The sequence below is a fragment of the Neolamprologus multifasciatus genome, chromosome 9 (genome assembly GCF_963576455.1).
Source record: "Neolamprologus multifasciatus chromosome 9, fNeoMul1.2, whole genome shotgun sequence".
In the NCBI taxonomy this organism is placed as follows: domain Eukaryota; kingdom Metazoa; phylum Chordata; class Actinopteri; order Cichliformes; family Cichlidae; genus Neolamprologus; species Neolamprologus multifasciatus.
The window spans coordinates 12,509,481-12,528,875 of NC_140447.1; the positions used below are offsets into that span (position 1 = coordinate 12,509,481).

A 19,395-nucleotide genomic window follows, 5' to 3' on the forward strand; every position below is an offset into this window, starting at 1 on the left:
TCAACGTAAATCACACACGAACAACATTAAGCTACTCACGGAGAGAAGAACGGCTGCTGCCGCCATCATCATCCTCATCATTTCTGCTACATTGGCAGGGCTAGGGGCCAGGTCTCTCCTCTTTGGGTTCTTGGGGGATGTTGCTAACTCTGGGTCCGATAACAGGCACCACACCCACAGTAGATGTGCTCGGTGCTCGGTCTTGCAGCAAGCTATCAAATACGGCGCATTTCTCTGCTTTTAAAAAAACGCTATGCGTCGCCAGGTGTTTCATCAGATTCGAGGTGTTACCTCCTTTGCACAGTATCACCTTAAAGCACTTGTCGCAGGCTGCTGAGTTTGCATCTTTTGCTGTGAAGTACAGCCAGACTTCTGACCGCTTTGCCTTGGGCGTTTTTAATCTGTAGCTCTGCTCTAAAAGAACATATGTACCTGGACCTGCCTACTATCCTCGGAAAGGTAAAATGATTGGTTAGAATCCAAAGTGTATGACATCTCAGGGGAAAAAAAGCACCAAAATAAAGCACCAAAATGTGCGCAGCTTTTCAGTCTGGTTACTACCGTTTATGTCATGGCACCGGATACCGGTACCCATCCCTACTCCGGAGCCCAGGCTTTTCGTCTAGAGTAGAGTGCCATTGAGGAACCAGTTGATCAGATCCACAATTCTTTGAGTTTTAGAGAACAAGACTGAGAAACTCTGAGGGTTAGAGTTAGACGGGATTAGACAAGGATATAGAAGCCAAGCAGGAAAGATAAGGAAGGGAGAGGGTGAGAGATCATATTTTCTGCTGTGATGTAATATTTACCAAACAAAGATAATCAGGCAGACGAGTAAAATGAATCCAAGGATTCCTCCAAGAATTAGCCATGTTGGGAAGGAGCTACCATTCTGCTCTCCTGAAAAACAAGATCAATATGAAAAAACATTTCAGTTAAAGAGTTAAACAGGAGCCATATACGAATTAATTTTACATTTTGTATAGCTCTGTTAAGAAAAAAAGAAATAAACAAAGAGAAGACAACAGTAGATGAGATGAAGAAAAATTGGATAAGAACATGCAACACATTAGTGGTTTCGACCTAACTTTACCTCCAACAGTCATGTTAATCTCTGCTGATGTGTGATTACCCAGATCATTAGTGGCCACACAGTAATAAACTCCTCCATCTGTTACATTGAAGCTGTAAATCTCTCCTTCAGATACTTTCACAGCTCCATCTCTGCTCTTCTTGAACCAGGTGAAGCTGCTGACTGGAGGTTTGGCTCTGCTGGAGCAGGTCAGGTTCACCCAGCTGCCTGCTGACACCAAACCTGATGGACTGATGGATGCTGAGGTGTCTTTAGGAGCATCTGGAGAAATAAAAGAGAGAAAGTGAAATCCCATAAATCATGTTGTCCTGAAGGATTCAGTTCAACAACAAACTCTGATTGTCTTACATGAAACACTGAGAGTCTCTTCTGTCTCTGCTGTCTTGGTGTCTTTTCCTTGGTTCACAGGATATCTGGCAGAGCAGCTGATCTTCTTTCCATCATGTGTGTCTGACAGAGTGATGTTCTGCTGGATTTTAGTTGTAAAGCTTCCATCTGTGTTTTCCTCTATTTTGTTGTGAGAGTCTTGTTGGAGATTCCAGGTGAGTTGAGGAGGGGAGTGTGGACAGGGAGTGAGAGCTGAGCAGGTTATAGTGACAGACTCCTTCTCCTTCAGATCACCTGAGACTGTAATACTGGGCCTCCAAGGAGAATCTGTGGTTTGATATCACAAACGTATTAACACTAAAGCATACATGCAGTTTGAACTACTATGGATTCTCAGTTTTGTCAATATGAACAACAACTGACAGTCAAATCGATTAAACCTGAAACATCACTGGTTAAAAGTGAGACATTTGATGTTTTTTGTTAATATGGACACATTTTGAAGACCATTTCTGCACAAAGAATTTCAAATTGTTTGTCTATAATGAAAAGAAAAAACATATCTACAAGAGGAACCACACACACAGCTGCTTTCTCTGGGCATGTTTGCAAAAAAATTAAATTTGGGTTGTTGTTACATTTACAAGAGTCTAAAGTGAAATTTGAACAAAATGCTTTTATGTTTCCACGGTGAACTGAATTAAATCATCTACGATCTGCATGAAATTCAACAACTTAAAACTAGTTAAATGTATTCTTGTTGAGATGACATGATACAATCTAGTAGGAGTGGTTAGTTGCCTGAACTTGTGATGTTACAAGATCACGTGAGATTTCCAACCACAGGAAAATCACTGGGGTTATAAGAGGCAGAAAAGCATACACACTCCACATGTCTGCTGTTGCTATTGGTAAATGGACTGATTCTTATGTAGCATTTTTCTACTCTCCCAGACCATAAAGCGCTTTATACAACATGCCACACAAGCACTTTTTCAATGCTTTTAAGTGCTTTCAAACTAACATTCACACCTATTCATACTATGATGGATGCATCGGACAGCAATTTAGTATTTTGCCCAAGGATTTTTGGCATGCAGACTGGTGGAGCCAAAGGTTGAACCACCAACCTTCCAATCAGCAGACAACCTTCTCTACCTCCTGAACTACAGCCACCCATATTGTGGCTTAAAGCTCAATAACTGGCAGAGCAGCCAGTCTGAGCGGCCTGTCATAGACCTGTCGAGGACAAAGACGTAAAGAAAATTCTGTATCAAACCTTGTTGGGTTTAAGTAAATGATTCTAAATTGCCCATAGGTGTGAGTGTGAGTAGGAATGGTTATCTGTCTCCTTGCAACAGACTGGTGACCTGTGCAGGATGTGCTCCACCTCTCGCCCGATGACAACTGAAATAAATCCCTGCCCCCTTGGATATCTGATAAGGAAAGGAGGAAAAGGACGGATGGAGTGACAGGTATGTTCTAAATCCTTTAGATTGGAGGAAACCTGGGTATGTATTATTGGGCCTCCAAGAAGAATCGGTGGTTTCATATCACAAACATATTAACACTAAAGAACAGTATATTACATACATGCAGTTTGAACTGCTGTGCATTCTCAGTTTGCTGAAGTAAACTAAAACTGACGTAGAAATGAATTAAATCTGAAAAAAACATCTTAAAAAACTTACAATAAATTTTCTCTTCTTTATCTCATATTATGTTCTTTTATAAATGATTTGTAAATGTCTGCATTCATTAAAGAGATTAAGTTTCAGAACAAAGGTTTGTATAATTTTATGATATAAATGAATTAAAAACTTCAGTCTTTACCTCTGACTGTTATTTGAAGAGGATCATGTTGAGCTGTTGCCTTGAATGGTTCACTCTCTACTCTGAAGAAGTATTTGTCTGTGTATTTTGTGGTTAAATTAGAAAACAGAGTGGTGCAGTTCCTCTGACTCAGGTTCCCAGTAATACTCATTGGATAGATGCTAACTGCTCCATTACTGTTGAAGATCACATTGTTTGGATATTTGCCAAAGTCAGCATTATTTTTAATCCACACTCCAAAGATTTTTCTTTTGCTGTTAAATTTCTGTTCGTCTTTGGTGCTGAAGCTACATGGGATTTGCAAACAAGATCCACTCAGTGCTTCCATCCGCTTTGGGGCAGTCATGTAGAGTTTTATCCAGTCAGGATAATCAGCCAAAGCACCTGTAAATACAGTTTCAATATTAACAAGCTGCTGTTCTTTCCTCTGCTGTTCATTGTTTGTAAGCTGTTTACATTTTCAATCACAACACAAAGCACTGGCTCTGTCTTTCAGGTTGTTTTAAAATGCGTGAAAGTTAAATTACAAATGAATCCAAAAAAGTTTTTGAATAACTGAACAATCAGCTCACCTGAAACAAAGAGAACAGCCAGTAAAATGCTGACTGTCACCATCTTCATCTGGATTCACAAAAAACAAACAAACAATAAAATCAACAAAAAGTGAATGAGAATGATTTAGTTATTATTATTTACATCTGTGGTGCTGTGTGCTTTGAAAATAGCTGAAATATTAAAACAATAAGGTAAAATCACATGATGTGTCAGTCAGTTCACTGAAGGAAAAATAAGAAAAAGGTTAGTTTATAAAGTTAATGAATACAATGAGTAAAATGTGTTTTACTGTAACATTAGGCAGTTTGTAAGGAAGTTTATGAAGATGACATGCTTTCTAAGAAAGATAAGTCCAAAATAATAAATGTCTTTCAGTTTAGAAAGTTAAGAAATAAAAGCAGTAAAATGTTTCTTTACCCCACATTACATCTGATGATTGTCTTATGAGTGAAACAAAGCCTTCAGCAGAACTACTATAAACTGTAAAATACAAATTATCATTTGAGGAAGTACATGTAGAGACACCCACTGACTGTAGTGCTGCATAATGAAGTCAATTTTGTGTCGCCTGCTTATTTCCTGTGAAAGAAGTCAGATGTTGCCCTTAAAGACATTTTTAACTTTTGGTCTGTCGAAGCCTCTGACCTTAACCTTACACAACTGATTTAATCATTCTTAGTATGATATATATGTACAACCTGTGCTAACACAAATCATGCTGATGGACTATGACAGACTGTATCTCTCTCGCTCTACACACACGTTATCTGGACGTCCACCATCAAGTGTTGCTTGCCTTTGACTGCTGGGCCCTGAAAGGCAATGCGTGTGCTGCTGGAGTGGTGATACTGGAAGATAGAAGTGGCAAAGCTGTGGGACCTGTTTATTCTGCTATTTGGTAAAGAGATTCATTTATTAGTAGAAGCTTAGTAAAGGTTTTGAATTACATTTTCTCCTTCAAGCAATGGAAACTCCAAATTGAATTCAAAGTAATTGTTCTGTGAGGTATTTGGCTACAGAGGATCCTTGTGGTGAATCACCAATCGTGTAGCAAAGAGGTTCCCTGATGTTCCAACTTCTGGCTCGCTGATGTCATAAAATGTATGTTTTAGGTCATTTATATCAGGGAGGGTAAGAAATGTTGGTGAGATCAGTAACAGCATGCTGAGGCTGAACTCCTCCAACCTACAAGTGCCGCTCTGTCTCTAGCTCCTGGTTGAACCTTTCCAATGGACCTTTTAATTGGGACGTATTCAGAGGGAACATTTCTCTGTAACAACATTTGTTCAACTGCACACTCATTTCCTCTGCACTTCTCTTCTGTTCTCAGTCTTGCACACTTACTTGCACACACAGTAGATACAATCAGAGTTCATACTCTCTGGGCCTTCACGTCTCGGCGTTACGCTGTTGCACACGTTGATCTGTGAATACACTAAATCCTACTTCTGTGTGCTGTCCTTTGGGGTGGCTGTAGCTCAGGTGGCAGAGCGGATCAGCCACTAACCAGAAGGTCGGTGGTTCAATCCCAGGCTGCATGGGATTGAACCACCGACCTTCTGGTTAGTGGCTGATCCGCTCTGCCACCTGAGAGTCTGCATGCCAAATATCCTTGGGCAAGATACTAACCCCATGTTGCTCTCCGATGCATCCATAGGAGTGTGAATGTGTATGAATGTTAGCTACTTAGCACTTAAGTTTAGAAGTGATTGGGTGAATGAATTAGCTGTATAAAGCGCTTTGAGTGCTCGGACAGAGTAGAAAAGCGCTATATAAGAACCAGTCCATTTACCATTTGTCCTGCACTGAGACTAAAGAAGGTCTCTGCTTGGAGGAGTCAGTGTCATCATAATGAACATCTTCATTTTCTGCTGTTCTGACTGCTTCTTAAAAAAGACACACTCTGTGAAATCAAACAGACCAAACACATCAAACAAGCCCTGTGCTGCAGCCAGAGATCAGGCTGACAGTGATTATCACAATATACAATGAGGAGCTGGAGGAAAACTGTATTCCACCTTATTTTGTTTGTTAATAATTCTGTAATGAGTTGATACCATCAGAATAACCACTACAATGTGTGGCAGTTGGCATATATCAGTAACGTGGTCGAATACACAGAAACTAGCTCCCTGCGGTTGCAGACAAAAAAGGAAGTACAGACAGAGAACCCGCTACTTAAGAAGATGCAATCTTGCTTTAGTTGCAAAGCTGTTAAAGGCGTGATGATACCAAATACAACACTGCAACAGCAGTTTTGTCCTTTCTGCAAATATCCTGCAATAGACAACACTAGATAATCACTTATCACAGTCAAACAACCTTTTTACTAACTTAAGTTAATTCCAAACCTGCATTGCAGCTTACAGAATACATATAACTCTCAGTATGAATGTCACATTATATCTGTAGACATCAAATATGCAGGTATTGTTAAGCTATGAACAGTCACAGCATCACCACAAGAGCGATGCGGTAAATGGCCTGTATTTGTATAGCGCTTTTCTAGTCCCTAAGGACCCCAAAGCGCTTTACACAACCTGTCATCCACCCATTTACACACACATTCACACACTGGTGATGGCAGCTACATTGTAGCCACAGCCACCCTGGGGTGAACTGACAGAGGCGAGGCTGCCGGACACTGGCGCCACCGGGCCCTCTGACCACCACCAGAAGGCAACAGGTGAAGTGTGACTGAGACTGTCAAGCCGGTGCTCGAACCGGCAACCTTCCCATTACAAGGCGAACTCCCAACTCTTGAGCCACGATCGCCTCGGGACACTCAGAGATGTTACAAAGGAATCCAGTGTTACTGCACAACCCAACACACAACATTTGAGGTCAATAAATACAAAAAGGAATTTTATATTTTAGTTGCATGCCAAGAGCAGTAAATAAATAAATATCTGAAAAAATAATAAATGTGCTTCATCTTCATTCTAGGAGAGTTTAAGACATTTGTACAAAAAAATATGTTTCATTAGGGAAAGACATATTTCAGTGTAAATAAACTGCTTTTGTGACTTCAATTTAATGCTTCCTTTTTAAAAGAGTTTATTTTCAAGTTGTGTGGAAGCACTGCTGACACTAACTTGTATATACATCACACATGAACATGTCAGGGCTAACAGATGGATTCAAGTGCAGACTGTGTTGTGGTAAGCAAAAGGTTGACAATTTATTAACACAGAAGGGAAACCACCGTGATGTGTATATAGAGTGAATGGGGCAGGAAGGAATCCACACTTGCTCTCCACTCAATCCAAACTCCGCCACTCCTCTTCTCACGCACACTCGCTTCTCCACAGCCACTCTCGCTCCAAATTCCACTTATGTCGACACACACAGGGATCAGGGTCCACCACCAGTTCCGGGGAGATCTAAACACAAAGAGTCCGATTAGATCAATACGCCACACAATACCGAGAGAGTTTCTCTTAGGAGGGCCGAGAGCACGAACACGGGAGGTTCAACGTTCCAGCGCTGACTACTCCCTGCCGCAGCGTTAATTAGGCAAGGGAGACGCCGCCTGATCAGCAACAGGTGTAGTAATCACCGCAGGTGCGTGGGCCAAGGGTGAGAGCCCACAATGACCTCCACCCAGGGAAGCAGGAGAGAAAAGCAAACAAACCGGTGGCCAACATGAGTGAGCCGGAGAGGCACAGGGAGCATGACAGAACAATCTGAACATGATGAAGAGAACATCCACACATTTCTTCTTCTGCACCAGGAGGTGTTGTTTTAAGTCTGTGCAAAATAAGAACCATGTTGTTGATATTGTAACTAAGCCAGTTAACTTTATCTGGGCAAGAGTTCTGAGTAACAGAAGGCTTGGTTCACTTTTGATTCACTAAAGCGGAGCACTTCGTGTTACTAACACTGCTGGGTTTTGATTATTCTCTCAGAGAGGAGAGCTTCCCACACATAAGGAGACATACCCAGAAGATGTTGTTGCATCATTTATGCTTAGACCAGAACAAGTGTGATAGCAAAGCATTCATTTCTAAATTCACCCCTGTACCACTGCTTCCTACAGTCACTATCTACTCCCATATTTGAGGTGCAGTGCAAAGAATCAGACCAAGTGTCCTGTGTTTTTGTAACTGTGTTTTTCCTCAGTAGATGTAGTCTTGACTCAGTATATCAGATTCTTATATTTCCCCACATGGCATCCTTTATCTATTTTCCTCTTTTTCTCTTTTTTAAAAAAGGTCATTATCTTCTCATTCACTGAGCATACATAACATATTAGCTAAGAATTATTTTTAATGATAGACAGCAAAAATATCAATGTCGAAAAAGCCTAAATTAACATGCTGCAGAGATTAGATTGATATGCTAGCCCGGGAATGACTCAACATTCCCCTGAAGATGGACAAAGTGGGAAAAAGGAGGTCTGGGCTTCCCTGATTAGACTGCTGCATATTTAAAATAAGATGAAGATAATGCATAGATGATTTATCATTTATTTTATTTTAGATTTGAACTTTGATTGAAGTGGTTGTCATGAACTTTTGAACAAAGTGCATCATTCATAATGCACAGTACAATGCACCACACTTTTCAGTCATTTTTTCAGGTGTTTTAATTTGTCATATTTAGTTTTTGACATTAAAGGTTCCAAAATATAACTTGAGTATTTCTTAGTTTTAAACTCATCAGTTAGTCAAATTTCTTCTCCTTGTTTAGTCGACAAAGACATTAGTTGCCAGGAACATCCCTACAGAAAAACTAGCTGTAAGAATTGAAAAGGATTTATCAATATAAGAGAATTAATGTGTTTGGGATTTAGACTCTGATGACCCCTCATGTTAGAATGGAATCCCAGAGATTTTGGACAGGACCCCCTGAAGTCTAGATGCTGGGCTAATATTCATCCTATGCATCAAGCTAAACATTTATGGCTTCATTGAGCACTCGGGAGACTGTTGCATTTTTCAGAGCTTTTACTAAAGTACCTTTTGTGATCCTTTCATTCTTGTAAAATTATGCTTGGAGTAAAAGCTCCACTCCAGTCATTACTTGGTGTTTCCGCTATTCAACCACTAGATGGTGGACTTTGACATGACCAGACCAGGAATATAAATATTTTTGATACAGAGATTCAATTACTTGTACAACAAATGACTGTGCCTGGTCTTATACATATGGCATTTGCAAGGAGTTTATAGATAAGCTGAACAGACCAAAAGAGGTGCTGCTGCCACTGTCATAAGTAATGGGCTGGTTAGACTAAGAACGCAGACTCATAGACTCAAGTTCAGTGTGTTTATTTACAGTGAAGCAACAACAGAATGTGACAACAGAAGTGATTCCAGGGCTCCAGTTCAGACAGGACCACAGAAAGTCCCTCTCTCAGTAACTCACTCTGAAGTGTTGACAGAAAAGTCCAGACAGGAGAGATAAAGAGAAAATGTTCAAGTCAGCACAAGCTGAATGGAGGATCACAAAGTCACCATTCACATGTTGCACTAGACTAAATGACTTTGCAGTCAGTGTGTAAATTAAAATCACCCACCAAAAGGATTTGGTAAAATTAGCAACAATATATTAAAACAGATCAGAGAATTCATTCAGAGTCATCACAGGATTTAGGAGGTTGGTGGATAATAATGCAGCAAACTGGACTTAACTTTGAAGGAATGAAATGAGCTCAGAGTAAATAGATCATAACTAAAGTTGCACTTGTAAATCACTGCTATTCCCCCAACACAGCCTGAACACTTCAGGGCATTCAAAAAATTTAATTTTTGTGGTCCACAAAGGGGGCAGCAGTAGCTGTTGAAAGGTTATTCAATAGTAATAGCAAGAACACAGCTGTACCTGTAATAGAGTGTAAAATTGCATGGATCTCCAAACATTATGCTGGATCAGTCTTACAGAAGTGTGGTGTTAGATCAATATTCATGGACACTATAAAAAAATAAGATTGTCAGGCTGAAGCAGCCCCTGTTTAACAGACTCAGGGCAGTGAAGGAATGATATGAAATTATCCACAAAGTAAATGTTTCAATTCCTGCAACACCATCGCTAGCAAGTAAAATAGTCATGTACAACTGTTGAAAGTCACTGCTGTGAATTTAGGTTTTTTTTTTCAAGGTGGAGTTTTTCCTCCTGTGGAAACTTTAGTTGATGTGTTGCGATGTGACTCTGCTCATCTGACAGCATTCAGTCTCTGGATTGTTGGAGTTTCTTAATCTGAACCAGCTAAAGGAACAAAAAAATAAATAAACCACAAAGAATGAATTATTTTATTTTACTACAGATGAGTTAGTTGGTTTCAAATGAGTGTATCACAGAAACATTTGTCTCACCACTCAAATACGATCAGTGTGCTCATGAGCATTATGATTCCCACAGTCTTCACTATAGTGTAGACACCAACCAGGTTTCCACCTGTAATGGAACAAAATTTTAGAGTAATTCAGACAGTATGTGACAAAATGAACATTTACCAGTAAATAAGACCATTCAAGGTGAAAAATTATTTTCAAGCCTAACACATAAACAGCCACATACTGTAGGACAAAGTACAAGATTTGAACTTAACATAAAGCTAATTTTCATTCCTTTTCAACTCAATTTTAAGGAATATGAAAAAAAAATATTAAAAAAAAGATTTTGAAACTTAGTGCTGAGTAACATTACCTCCAACAGTCACGTGAATCTGTACTGATGTCTGATTACCCAGATCATTAGTGGCCACACAGTAATAAACTCCTCCATCTGTTACATTGAAGCTGTAAATCTCTCCTTCAGATACTTTCACAGCTCCATCTCTGCTCTTCTTGAACCAGGTGAAGTTGCTGACAGGTTTGGCTCTGCTGGAGCAGGTCAGCTTCACCCAGCTGCCTGCTGACACCAAACCTGATGGACTGATGGATGCTGAGGTGTTTTTAGGAGCATCTGGAGAGAAAAACATAAATCATGTTGTCCGATGGGATTCAGTTCAACAACAAACTCTGATTGTCTTACATGAAACACTGAGAGTCTCTTCTGTCTCTGCTGTCTTGGTGTCTTTTCCTTGGTTCACAGGATATCTGGCAGAGCAGCTGATCTTCTTTCCATCATGTGTGTCTGACAGAGTGATGTTCTGCTGGATTTTAGTTGTAAAGCTTCCATCTGTGTTTTCCTCTATTTTGTTGTGAGAGTCTTGTTGGAGATTCCAGGTGAGTTGAGGAGGGGAGTGTGGACAGGGACTGAGAGCTGAGCAGGTTATAGTGACAGACTCCTTCTCCTTCAGATCACCTGGGATTGTAATATTGGGCCTCCAAGGAGAATCTGTGGTTTCACATCACAGACATATTAACACTAAAGAACAGTATATTACATACATGCAGTTTGAACCGCTGTAGATTCTCAGTTTTGGTAACATAAACTAAGACTGATCACACTGATATACACATGGATTAAAACTAAAAAGAAAATCTGAGTCTCAAAGTGTTACATTTGTTAGTTGTTTTTTAAATATGGACACATCAATCAATTTCTAAGAGTCCAGAAGCTAAACTGGACTTAAAAATATTAAAATCCAGTCATGAAACAGGGCGGCACAGTAATTAGCACTGTTGCCTACATGTTTTCCCAGTGTATTCCCAATGTACAGCTTCTTTCCACAGTCCAAAGACATGCAGTTAGTGGGCTTAGTTGTGAATGTATGTGCAAATATTTTGCTGTGTCTATGTGTTAGCCCTGCAACAGAGTGGTGATCTGTCCATGGTGTACCCTGCCTCTCGTACTAAGGTAGCTTGAATAGGTTCCAGCCCCCACTTGACCCTAACAATTATAAGTGAAAGAGAACTGATGGATAATGAAAGAATGACAATATAAGAAAGGAGGAGCTGTTGTACATGGAAGGAAGGCACTTAAGAATAATCCTTTCTGAAGCAAAAATGTAGAAATATTTGACTTTAAAAATGTTACCAAGTCTCACATAGTTGTGTTTTTCTTTTTTCCTATTTAATAAAATAACAATAAAATCTGTCAGTTTTACCCCATTGTATGTTCCTTTGTAAATGATTTGTAAATGTCTGTATTAATTTACAAAATAATGTCAGGACAATGATTTTGAGTGTGTTGTAGGTAGGGATGGGTATCGTTTAGGTTTTATCCGATACCGGTGCCAAACCGGTACTTTTGAAATGGTGCCGGTGCTCAAACCGGTGCTTAAAGAATGGAGAACACAAAATTGGTCCAAAAACCTCTCATGTTCAGCTGTTTTTTTGTAAAAAGATAACAATGTTAGCCTTTTCTGCAGCTATGGGGCATATATGGTATCACTCTTGGCTGGAAGCAGTGCTAAAACAATGGAAAAAACACAAACTTTGTCCAAAAACCTCTCATGTTTAACTGTTTTCCACTTTTTCTTTGGTCATTTTAGCCTTTTTTGCCAGGATGAAGGGAGTATCTGCCATCAAACAAGAAGACAGCCGCATGTAACTACGACGGTGTTTGCTAGTTCACCTTACATGTATTAATTTAATAACGTGGTTAGCGTACTCAACGTAAATCACACACGAACAACATTAACCCTTTAAGACCTACCATAGAACCAAGTCCGCCAGAGCTTATATTATATTTTTACATGCTGTGGAGCCATTTTTGGGAGCATTTCAAGTTGCTATACATCAATACAACCATTACAGCCTAAATTTTAATAATATGTAGGAATTAAGTGCATAGTGATTACATAAATTGCAAAAAAGTGCAATAAACTACAAAAAAATTGAAAATCGTTTTTGTTTTGTTAACATATATTTCTAGTTAGAGAAATTTAAGAGGCTTATCCCTCAAAACTGTAAATACAAAAAAGTTGCACAAAATAGTTTCCCACCACAGGAAATTTATTTTGAGTGTCTTCATAGTTTTATTTTTGAAATACACCATTTTTTATACACTGCAGGAAAAACGAAAATAAATATTATAGTGCAAATTTGCAAAAAAGCAGCATATGCATCAAAATAAACTATTTCCAGCAGTGCAATATGAGTCCTAAGCATCCCAGATACGACACAGAAAGTCATAAAGTCAAAGATAACTTTTAAAAACACCAGTATAGGCTCATTGAGGCCCGGACCGTAAAAAACTACATTTCCGCAAAATGACGTCACTTCCGGTTTCGGGCAAGTCATGGCGGACATGCGATTGTTCGCGCTGCCTCTAATCCAATGTAGGAAGTGTTACAAACAGCTGATCGGATCGGCAAAGCCTGTTTCTGGAATATTATGTCTTTGTTGCTGCAAGCGCTTTTTATGCAGTTTTTGCAAAACTATATGTGGAAGGAAACTGTGACTTAGGACAAGCTGATGGCATAAGATGTAAGTACAACTCCTCAGGTTTCATATGCAAAAAAAAATATTGCGCTAGCTCACGTGGTTGCAGAGCTACCGGGATTTAAAAATAGTTACGCAAAACAGAGCGTGCCCGCTCCTACCGGTTTTAAAGGGTTAAGCTACTCGCCCAGAGAAGAACGGCTGCTGCTGCCATCATCATCCTCATCATTTCTGCTACACTGGCAGGGCTAGGGGCCAGGTCTCTCCTCTTTGGGTTCTTGGGGGATGTTGCTAACTCTGGGTCCGATAACAGGCACCACACCCGCAGTAGATGTGCTTGGTGTGAGGTCTTGCAGCAAGCTATCAAATACAGCGCATTTTTCGGCTTTTAAAAAAACACGCTATGCGTCGCCAGGTGTTTCATCGGATTTGAGGTGTTACCTCCTTTGACAGTATCACAGTATCAGCTTAAAGCATTTGTTGCAGGCTGCTGAGTTTGCATATTTTGCTGTGAAGTACAGCCAGACTTTTGACCGCTTCGCCTTGGACATTTTTAATCTGTAGCTCTGCTCTAAAAGAATGTATGTACCTGGACCCGCCTACTATCCTCGGAAACGTAAAATGATTGGCTAGAATCCAAAGTGTATGACATCTCAGGGAAAAAAAGCACCGAAATAAAGCACCAAAATATGCGCTGCTTTTCGGTCTGGTTACTACCGTTTATGTCAGAACCGGTGCCATCATGGCACCGGATACCGGTACCCATCCCTAGTTGTAGGTCAATCAGTATCGTTGACAATGGATCAAACAATGGACAGCGAATATCACAACAAAGGTATGTATAATTTAATGCTATAGATGGATTAAAAACTTCAGTCTTTACCCCTGACTGTTATTTGAAGAGGATCACAAGAAGCTGTTGCCTTGAATGGTTCACTCTCTACTCTGAAGAAGTATTTGTCTGTGTAGTTTGTGGTTAAATTAGAAAACAGAGTGGTGCAGTCTCTCTGACTCTGGTTCCCAGTAATACTCATTGGATAGATGCTAACTGCTCCACTACTGTTGAAGATCACGTTGTTTGGATATTTGTCAAAGTATACATAATTTTTAATCCACACTCCAAAGATTTTTCTTTTGCTGTTAAATTTCTGTTCGTCTTTGGGTCTGAAGCTACATGGGATTTGCAAACAAGATCCACTCAGTGCTTCCAGCTTCTTTGGTGCAGTGATGAAGAGTGCTGCAGAGTCAGCATAACCATTTAAAGCACCTGTAAATAAAGTGCCATGATTAACAAACGTCTGTTCTTTCCTCTGCTGTTCACTATTTGTAAAGTGTTTACATTTTCAATCACAACATATAACGCTGGCTCTGTCTTTCAGTTTGTTTTAAAATGAAGTTAAATTACAAATGAATCCAATAATGCCTTTGAATAAATGAACAATCAGCTCACCTGAAACAAAGAAAACAGTCAGTAAAATGCTGACTGTCACCATCTTCATACAATAAAACTCATTCCTGGAATCATAAAAAAATAAAATCAAATAAAATCAACAAAAAATTAATGATTATGATTTAGTGACTATCATTTACATCTGCGGAGCTGTGTGCTTTGAAAATAGCTCAAACATAACAACAATAATGTAACAGAGTTTAAGTCTAAGATTAAAGCACAAGTTTTAAAAAAATGACATCATGTCTCAGTCAGTTCACTGAAGGAAAAATAAGAAAAAGTTTAGTTTATAAAGTTAAGAAATAAAAGGAATAAAATGTTTCTGTCATAATAAGCACATGTGTTTTACTGTTAGATTAGGCAGTTTCTAAGAAAGTTTATAAAGACGACATGCACTTTAAGAACAACACAAGACAGAAATAATAAATGTGTTTTAGTTTAGAAAGTTAAGAATAAAAGCAGTAAAATGTTTCTTTACCCCACATTACATCTGATGGTTGTCTTATGAGTGAAACAAAGCCTTCAGCAGAACTACTATAAACTGTAAAATACAAATTATCATCTGAGGAAGTACATGTAGAGACACCCACTGACTGTAGTGCTGCATAATGAAGTCAGTTTTGTGCCGCCTGCTTATTTCCTGTGAATGAAGTCAGATGTTGCCCTTAAAGACATTTTTAACTTTTGGTCTGTCGAAGCCTCTGACCGTAACCTTACACAACTGATTTAATCATTCTCAGTATGATATATATGTACAACCTGTGCTAACACAAATCAAGACTTTAAAACACTGACCTTCTCTCATAGGAGCATGGGTTACTCCACACATTTGTGGAACTTCATATAAAACTCCAGCATCAGTTGCTGCTTGTCATTTTACCACTGGGCCCTGAGAAGTGTGTGTGTGCTACTGGAGTGGAGATACTGGAAGATAGAAGTGGCAAAGCTGTGGGACTTGTCAGGGGCTTGTTGGTATCACATGTCATATGTTCCAAAAGTAATGCATTAGACTAATATTTTCAGTAACACTGTACACATTACTGTACAATGATGCCGTTACTTGCGTAGACACAGCCCAGCAGACAGAGCCGGAACCTCTACAGATAACAAAGACAGTAATTAGCAGTCAGCCTCCATTTCTGCCTGTACACATTTCTACCTGATCATTTTAAAGTTTCTTTCAGCTGTTTTTCAAATTTGTTTTGAGCTTTTTTGTGTTTTGAAAAGGAAAAAAATAACCAAACTTACCTGAAGCTGTGTGAAGATGTTTTCCCCCTTCAATCAATATCTGTGATTAAACACATATTTTAGAAAACTCAGCTTAGTTTCATTAGTCACACTCAGGCCTGATTGCTGCCAGACCCATTGAATCAGGAAATCACTTAAACAGAGTGTCTGACAAAGTAAAGAAGTTTAAAAGACCTCAAAAAGCATCGCAACATGTCTCAACCTAAAGAAACAACCAGGAAACAAAGTCAGTGACATCTATCAGACTGGAAATTGTTAAAAAATAAATAAATTGAGAAGCTTTGAGATTCCAGTGAAGCACAGTGAGGACGATTATCCACAAATGGAGAAAACCAGAACCTGTTGAACCTTCCCAGGCTTCCAAGAGAAAAACATCTGAAGAACTGCAGGCCTCACATGCCTCAGTTAAATTCAGAGTATGTGATGCAAAAATAAGAAAGGGAAGCATTACTTCCTTTTCTTTATCATATATTTATGGTGTATGTCTGATAAATATGTTCCATAAGAAAAATTACAGAAGGAAAAAAAATCAAACAAAAAGCAAATATTTCACTGGAAACTTTTAATGATACATCACAAGGTTTATGAGAGCACTGGTCACCAACTTCAACAAACTACATAACTACAAACTACATATGTTCTACATATGTTTCTGAAAACACTGATCAGGTTCCCTGTGATGACCTACAAAGGAACATTTCTCTGTAACAACATTTGTTCAACTGCACACTCATTTCCTCTGCACTTCTCTTCTGTTCTCAGTCTTGCACACTTACTTGCACACTCAGTAGATACAGTGAGAGTTCATACTCTCTGGGCCTTCACGTCTCGGCGTTACGCTGTTGTACACGTTGATCTGTGAATACACTAAATCCTGCTTCTGTGTGCTGTCCTGCACTGAGACTAAAGAAGGTCTCTGCTTGGAGGAGTCAGTTTCATCATAATGAACATCTTCATTTTCTGCTGTTCTGACTGCTTCTTAAAAAAGACACACTCTGTGAAATCAAACGGACCAAACACATCAAACAAGCCCTGTGCTGCAGCCAGAGATCAGGCTGACAGTGATTATCACAATATACAATGAGGAGCTGGAGGAAAACTGTATTCCACCTTATTTTGTTTGTTAATAATTATGTAATGAGTTGATACCATCAGAATAACCACTACAATGTGTGGCAGTCGGCATATATCAGTAACGTGGTCGAATACACAGAAACTAGCTCCCTGCGGTTGCAAATTAAAAACGAAGTACAGACAGAGAACCCGCTACTTAAGAAGATGCAATCTTGCTTTAGTTGCAAAGCTGTTATAAGCCTGACGTGATGATACCAAATACAACACTGCAACAACAGTTTTGTCCTTTCTGCAAATATCCTGTAATAGACAACACTAGATAATCACTTATCACAGTCAAACAACCTTTTTACTAACTTAAGTTAATTCCAAACCTGCATTGCAGCTTACAGAATACATATAACTCTCAGTACTCAGTCACATTATATGTTTAGACATCAAATATGCAGGTATTGTTAAGCTATGAACAGTCACAGCATCACCACAGGAGCGATGCAGTAAATGGCCTGTATTTGTAAAGCGCTTTTCTAGTCCCTAAGGACCCCAAAGCGCTTTACACAACCTGTCATCCACCCATTTACACACACATTCACACACTGGTGATGGCAGCTACATTGTAGCCACAGCCACCCTGTGGTGCACTGACAGAGGCGAGGCTGCCGGACACTGGCGCCAACGGGCCCTCTGACCAGCACCAGAAGGCAACAGGTGAAGTGAGACTGAGACTGTCAAGCCGGTGCTCGAACTGGCAACCTTCCCATTACAAGGCGAACTCCCAACTCTTGAGCCACGATCGCCTCGGGACACTCAGAGATGTTACAAAGGAATCCAGTGTTACTGCACAGCCCAACACACAACATTTGAGGTCAATAAATACAAAAAGGAATTTTATATTTTAGTTGCATGCCAAGAGCAGTAAATAAATAAATATCTGAAAAAATAATAAATGTGCTTCATCTTCATTCTAGGAGAGTTTAAGACATTTGTACAAAAAAATATGTTTCATTAGGGAAAGACATATTTCAGTGTAAATAAACTGCTTTTGTGACTTCAATTTAATGCTTCCTTTTTAAAAGAGTTTATTTTCAAGTTGTGTGGAAGCACTGCTGACACTAACTTGTATATACATCACACATGAACATGTCAGGGCTAACAGATGGATTCAAGTGCAGACTTGAATCCATGTTGTGGTAAGTAAAAGGTTGACAATTTATTAACACAGAAGGGAAACCACAGTGATGTGTATATAGAGTGAATGGGGCAGGAAGGAATCCACACTTGCTCTCCACTCAATCCAAACTCCGCCACTCCTCTTCTCACGCACACTCGCTTCTCCACAGCCACTCTCGCTCCAAATTCCACTTATGTCGACACACACAGGGATCAGGAGCTTTATTTTTTTCGTTGTATAAGCTGTAGGTGTTACAAGCTGTAGCTTCAGCCATCACCCTTTCAGTCATTTGACTTCTTCTTCTGTTATCATTTAAATTCTTGTTTTGTAAACAAACCAAAGAGAAATTACCAATTAAAGCGTTTCAATTTCAAGTTAGGACAATAACAGTTGGAAAAAGTAGCTGTAGGGTCACTTTTTCTTCCAAATAAAATTCACATTTTAAATGATTTCAATATAAGTGAACAAACGGCTCACCTGAAACAAAGAGGAGAACCGATAACATGCCGACTGTCACCATGTTCACAAACTCCTTCCCTGCATTTTAACAGACAAACACAAAGAAATCTGTTTATCTAATCATTCCACACATGAAGTTTTAAAACAGAGCCAACAGTCTGTTAAAGTTGTTTCACAAGAGAACTTCCCCTATTTAACAACATTTTTTTTTCTTAGTGGTGTAAAACAACAACACAACTAAGTAAAATTTAATACATATTTTCATTTTGTCACTTCATACATACATTTAACACTAAAATCTGGTTTGATTTCAGCTGGCATACTGGTTGGTGTCTACACTATAGTGAAGATTGTGGGAATCATAATGCTTGATAGGGACATCTCAGGACCTCCAAGGTATGGAGGCCTATCTCCCCCCACCACTTCCCCTGCCAGTGGCAGACGCCCTCAGACATCGGTGCGTTGGTGGTTCTTTGTGTCCGGGCATGGGCGTCCAAGTACACACCGGACACTTGTCGGGGCCTGGAGCCTGGGGCACGCTCGGGCCACTTTGGGGGTGGGGTGCCCTCGGCCTCTCGGCCTCTCAGCCTGGGGCTCGGTCACTCTGGCACAGCTGGCTGCCGGCTGAGCTCACGGGCACGTCACTGCAACCTCCCCTGGCTTATGCTCCGCGGCTGCTGAGGTACCCCTCATCTGGGGCTCTCCTCAGCTCTTTCTGGGAGAGTGGCACAGCTGCCCCTCTGTTGGTCTTCCTTGGTCTCTTGTGTTCTGGGGGCCTCTGGATGTCTGGAGTCTTGATCTCCTCCATACCTGCTTCATGCCCTGGTGGACAGGGCTGTGGCTCCCCACACCCTCCAGCAGATCATTACATGAAGGAACCTTTTAAATACAAGCGCGTTCATGCTCACAG

The 19,395-nt window shown here is 39.8% G+C and overlaps 1 protein-coding gene and 1 pseudogene across 2 annotated transcripts; both read right to left on the reverse strand.

Moving 5' to 3' along the window:
* Window positions 1-1,437: 1,437 nt before the first annotated feature.
* LOC146511195 (myelin-associated glycoprotein-like) lies at window positions 1,438-3,935 on the reverse strand (annotated as a pseudogene). Its single transcript, XR_014876139.1, has 3 exons — window positions 3,826-3,935; window positions 3,254-3,637; window positions 1,438-1,747 (listed from the first exon to the last, which is right to left on the reverse strand). The product of XR_014876139.1 is annotated as a myelin-associated glycoprotein-like (transcript).
* Window positions 3,936-10,439: 6,504 nt separating this feature from the next.
* On the reverse strand, window positions 10,440-11,105 carry LOC146511196 (cell adhesion molecule 3-like; the record flags this gene model as incomplete). Its single annotated transcript, XM_085173608.1, has 2 exons — window positions 10,440-10,717; window positions 10,787-11,105. Coding segments are annotated over 2 exons (597 nt in total), but the record flags the coding sequence as incomplete, so codon positions are not given.
* Between the last annotated feature and the right edge of the window lie 8,290 nt (window positions 11,106-19,395).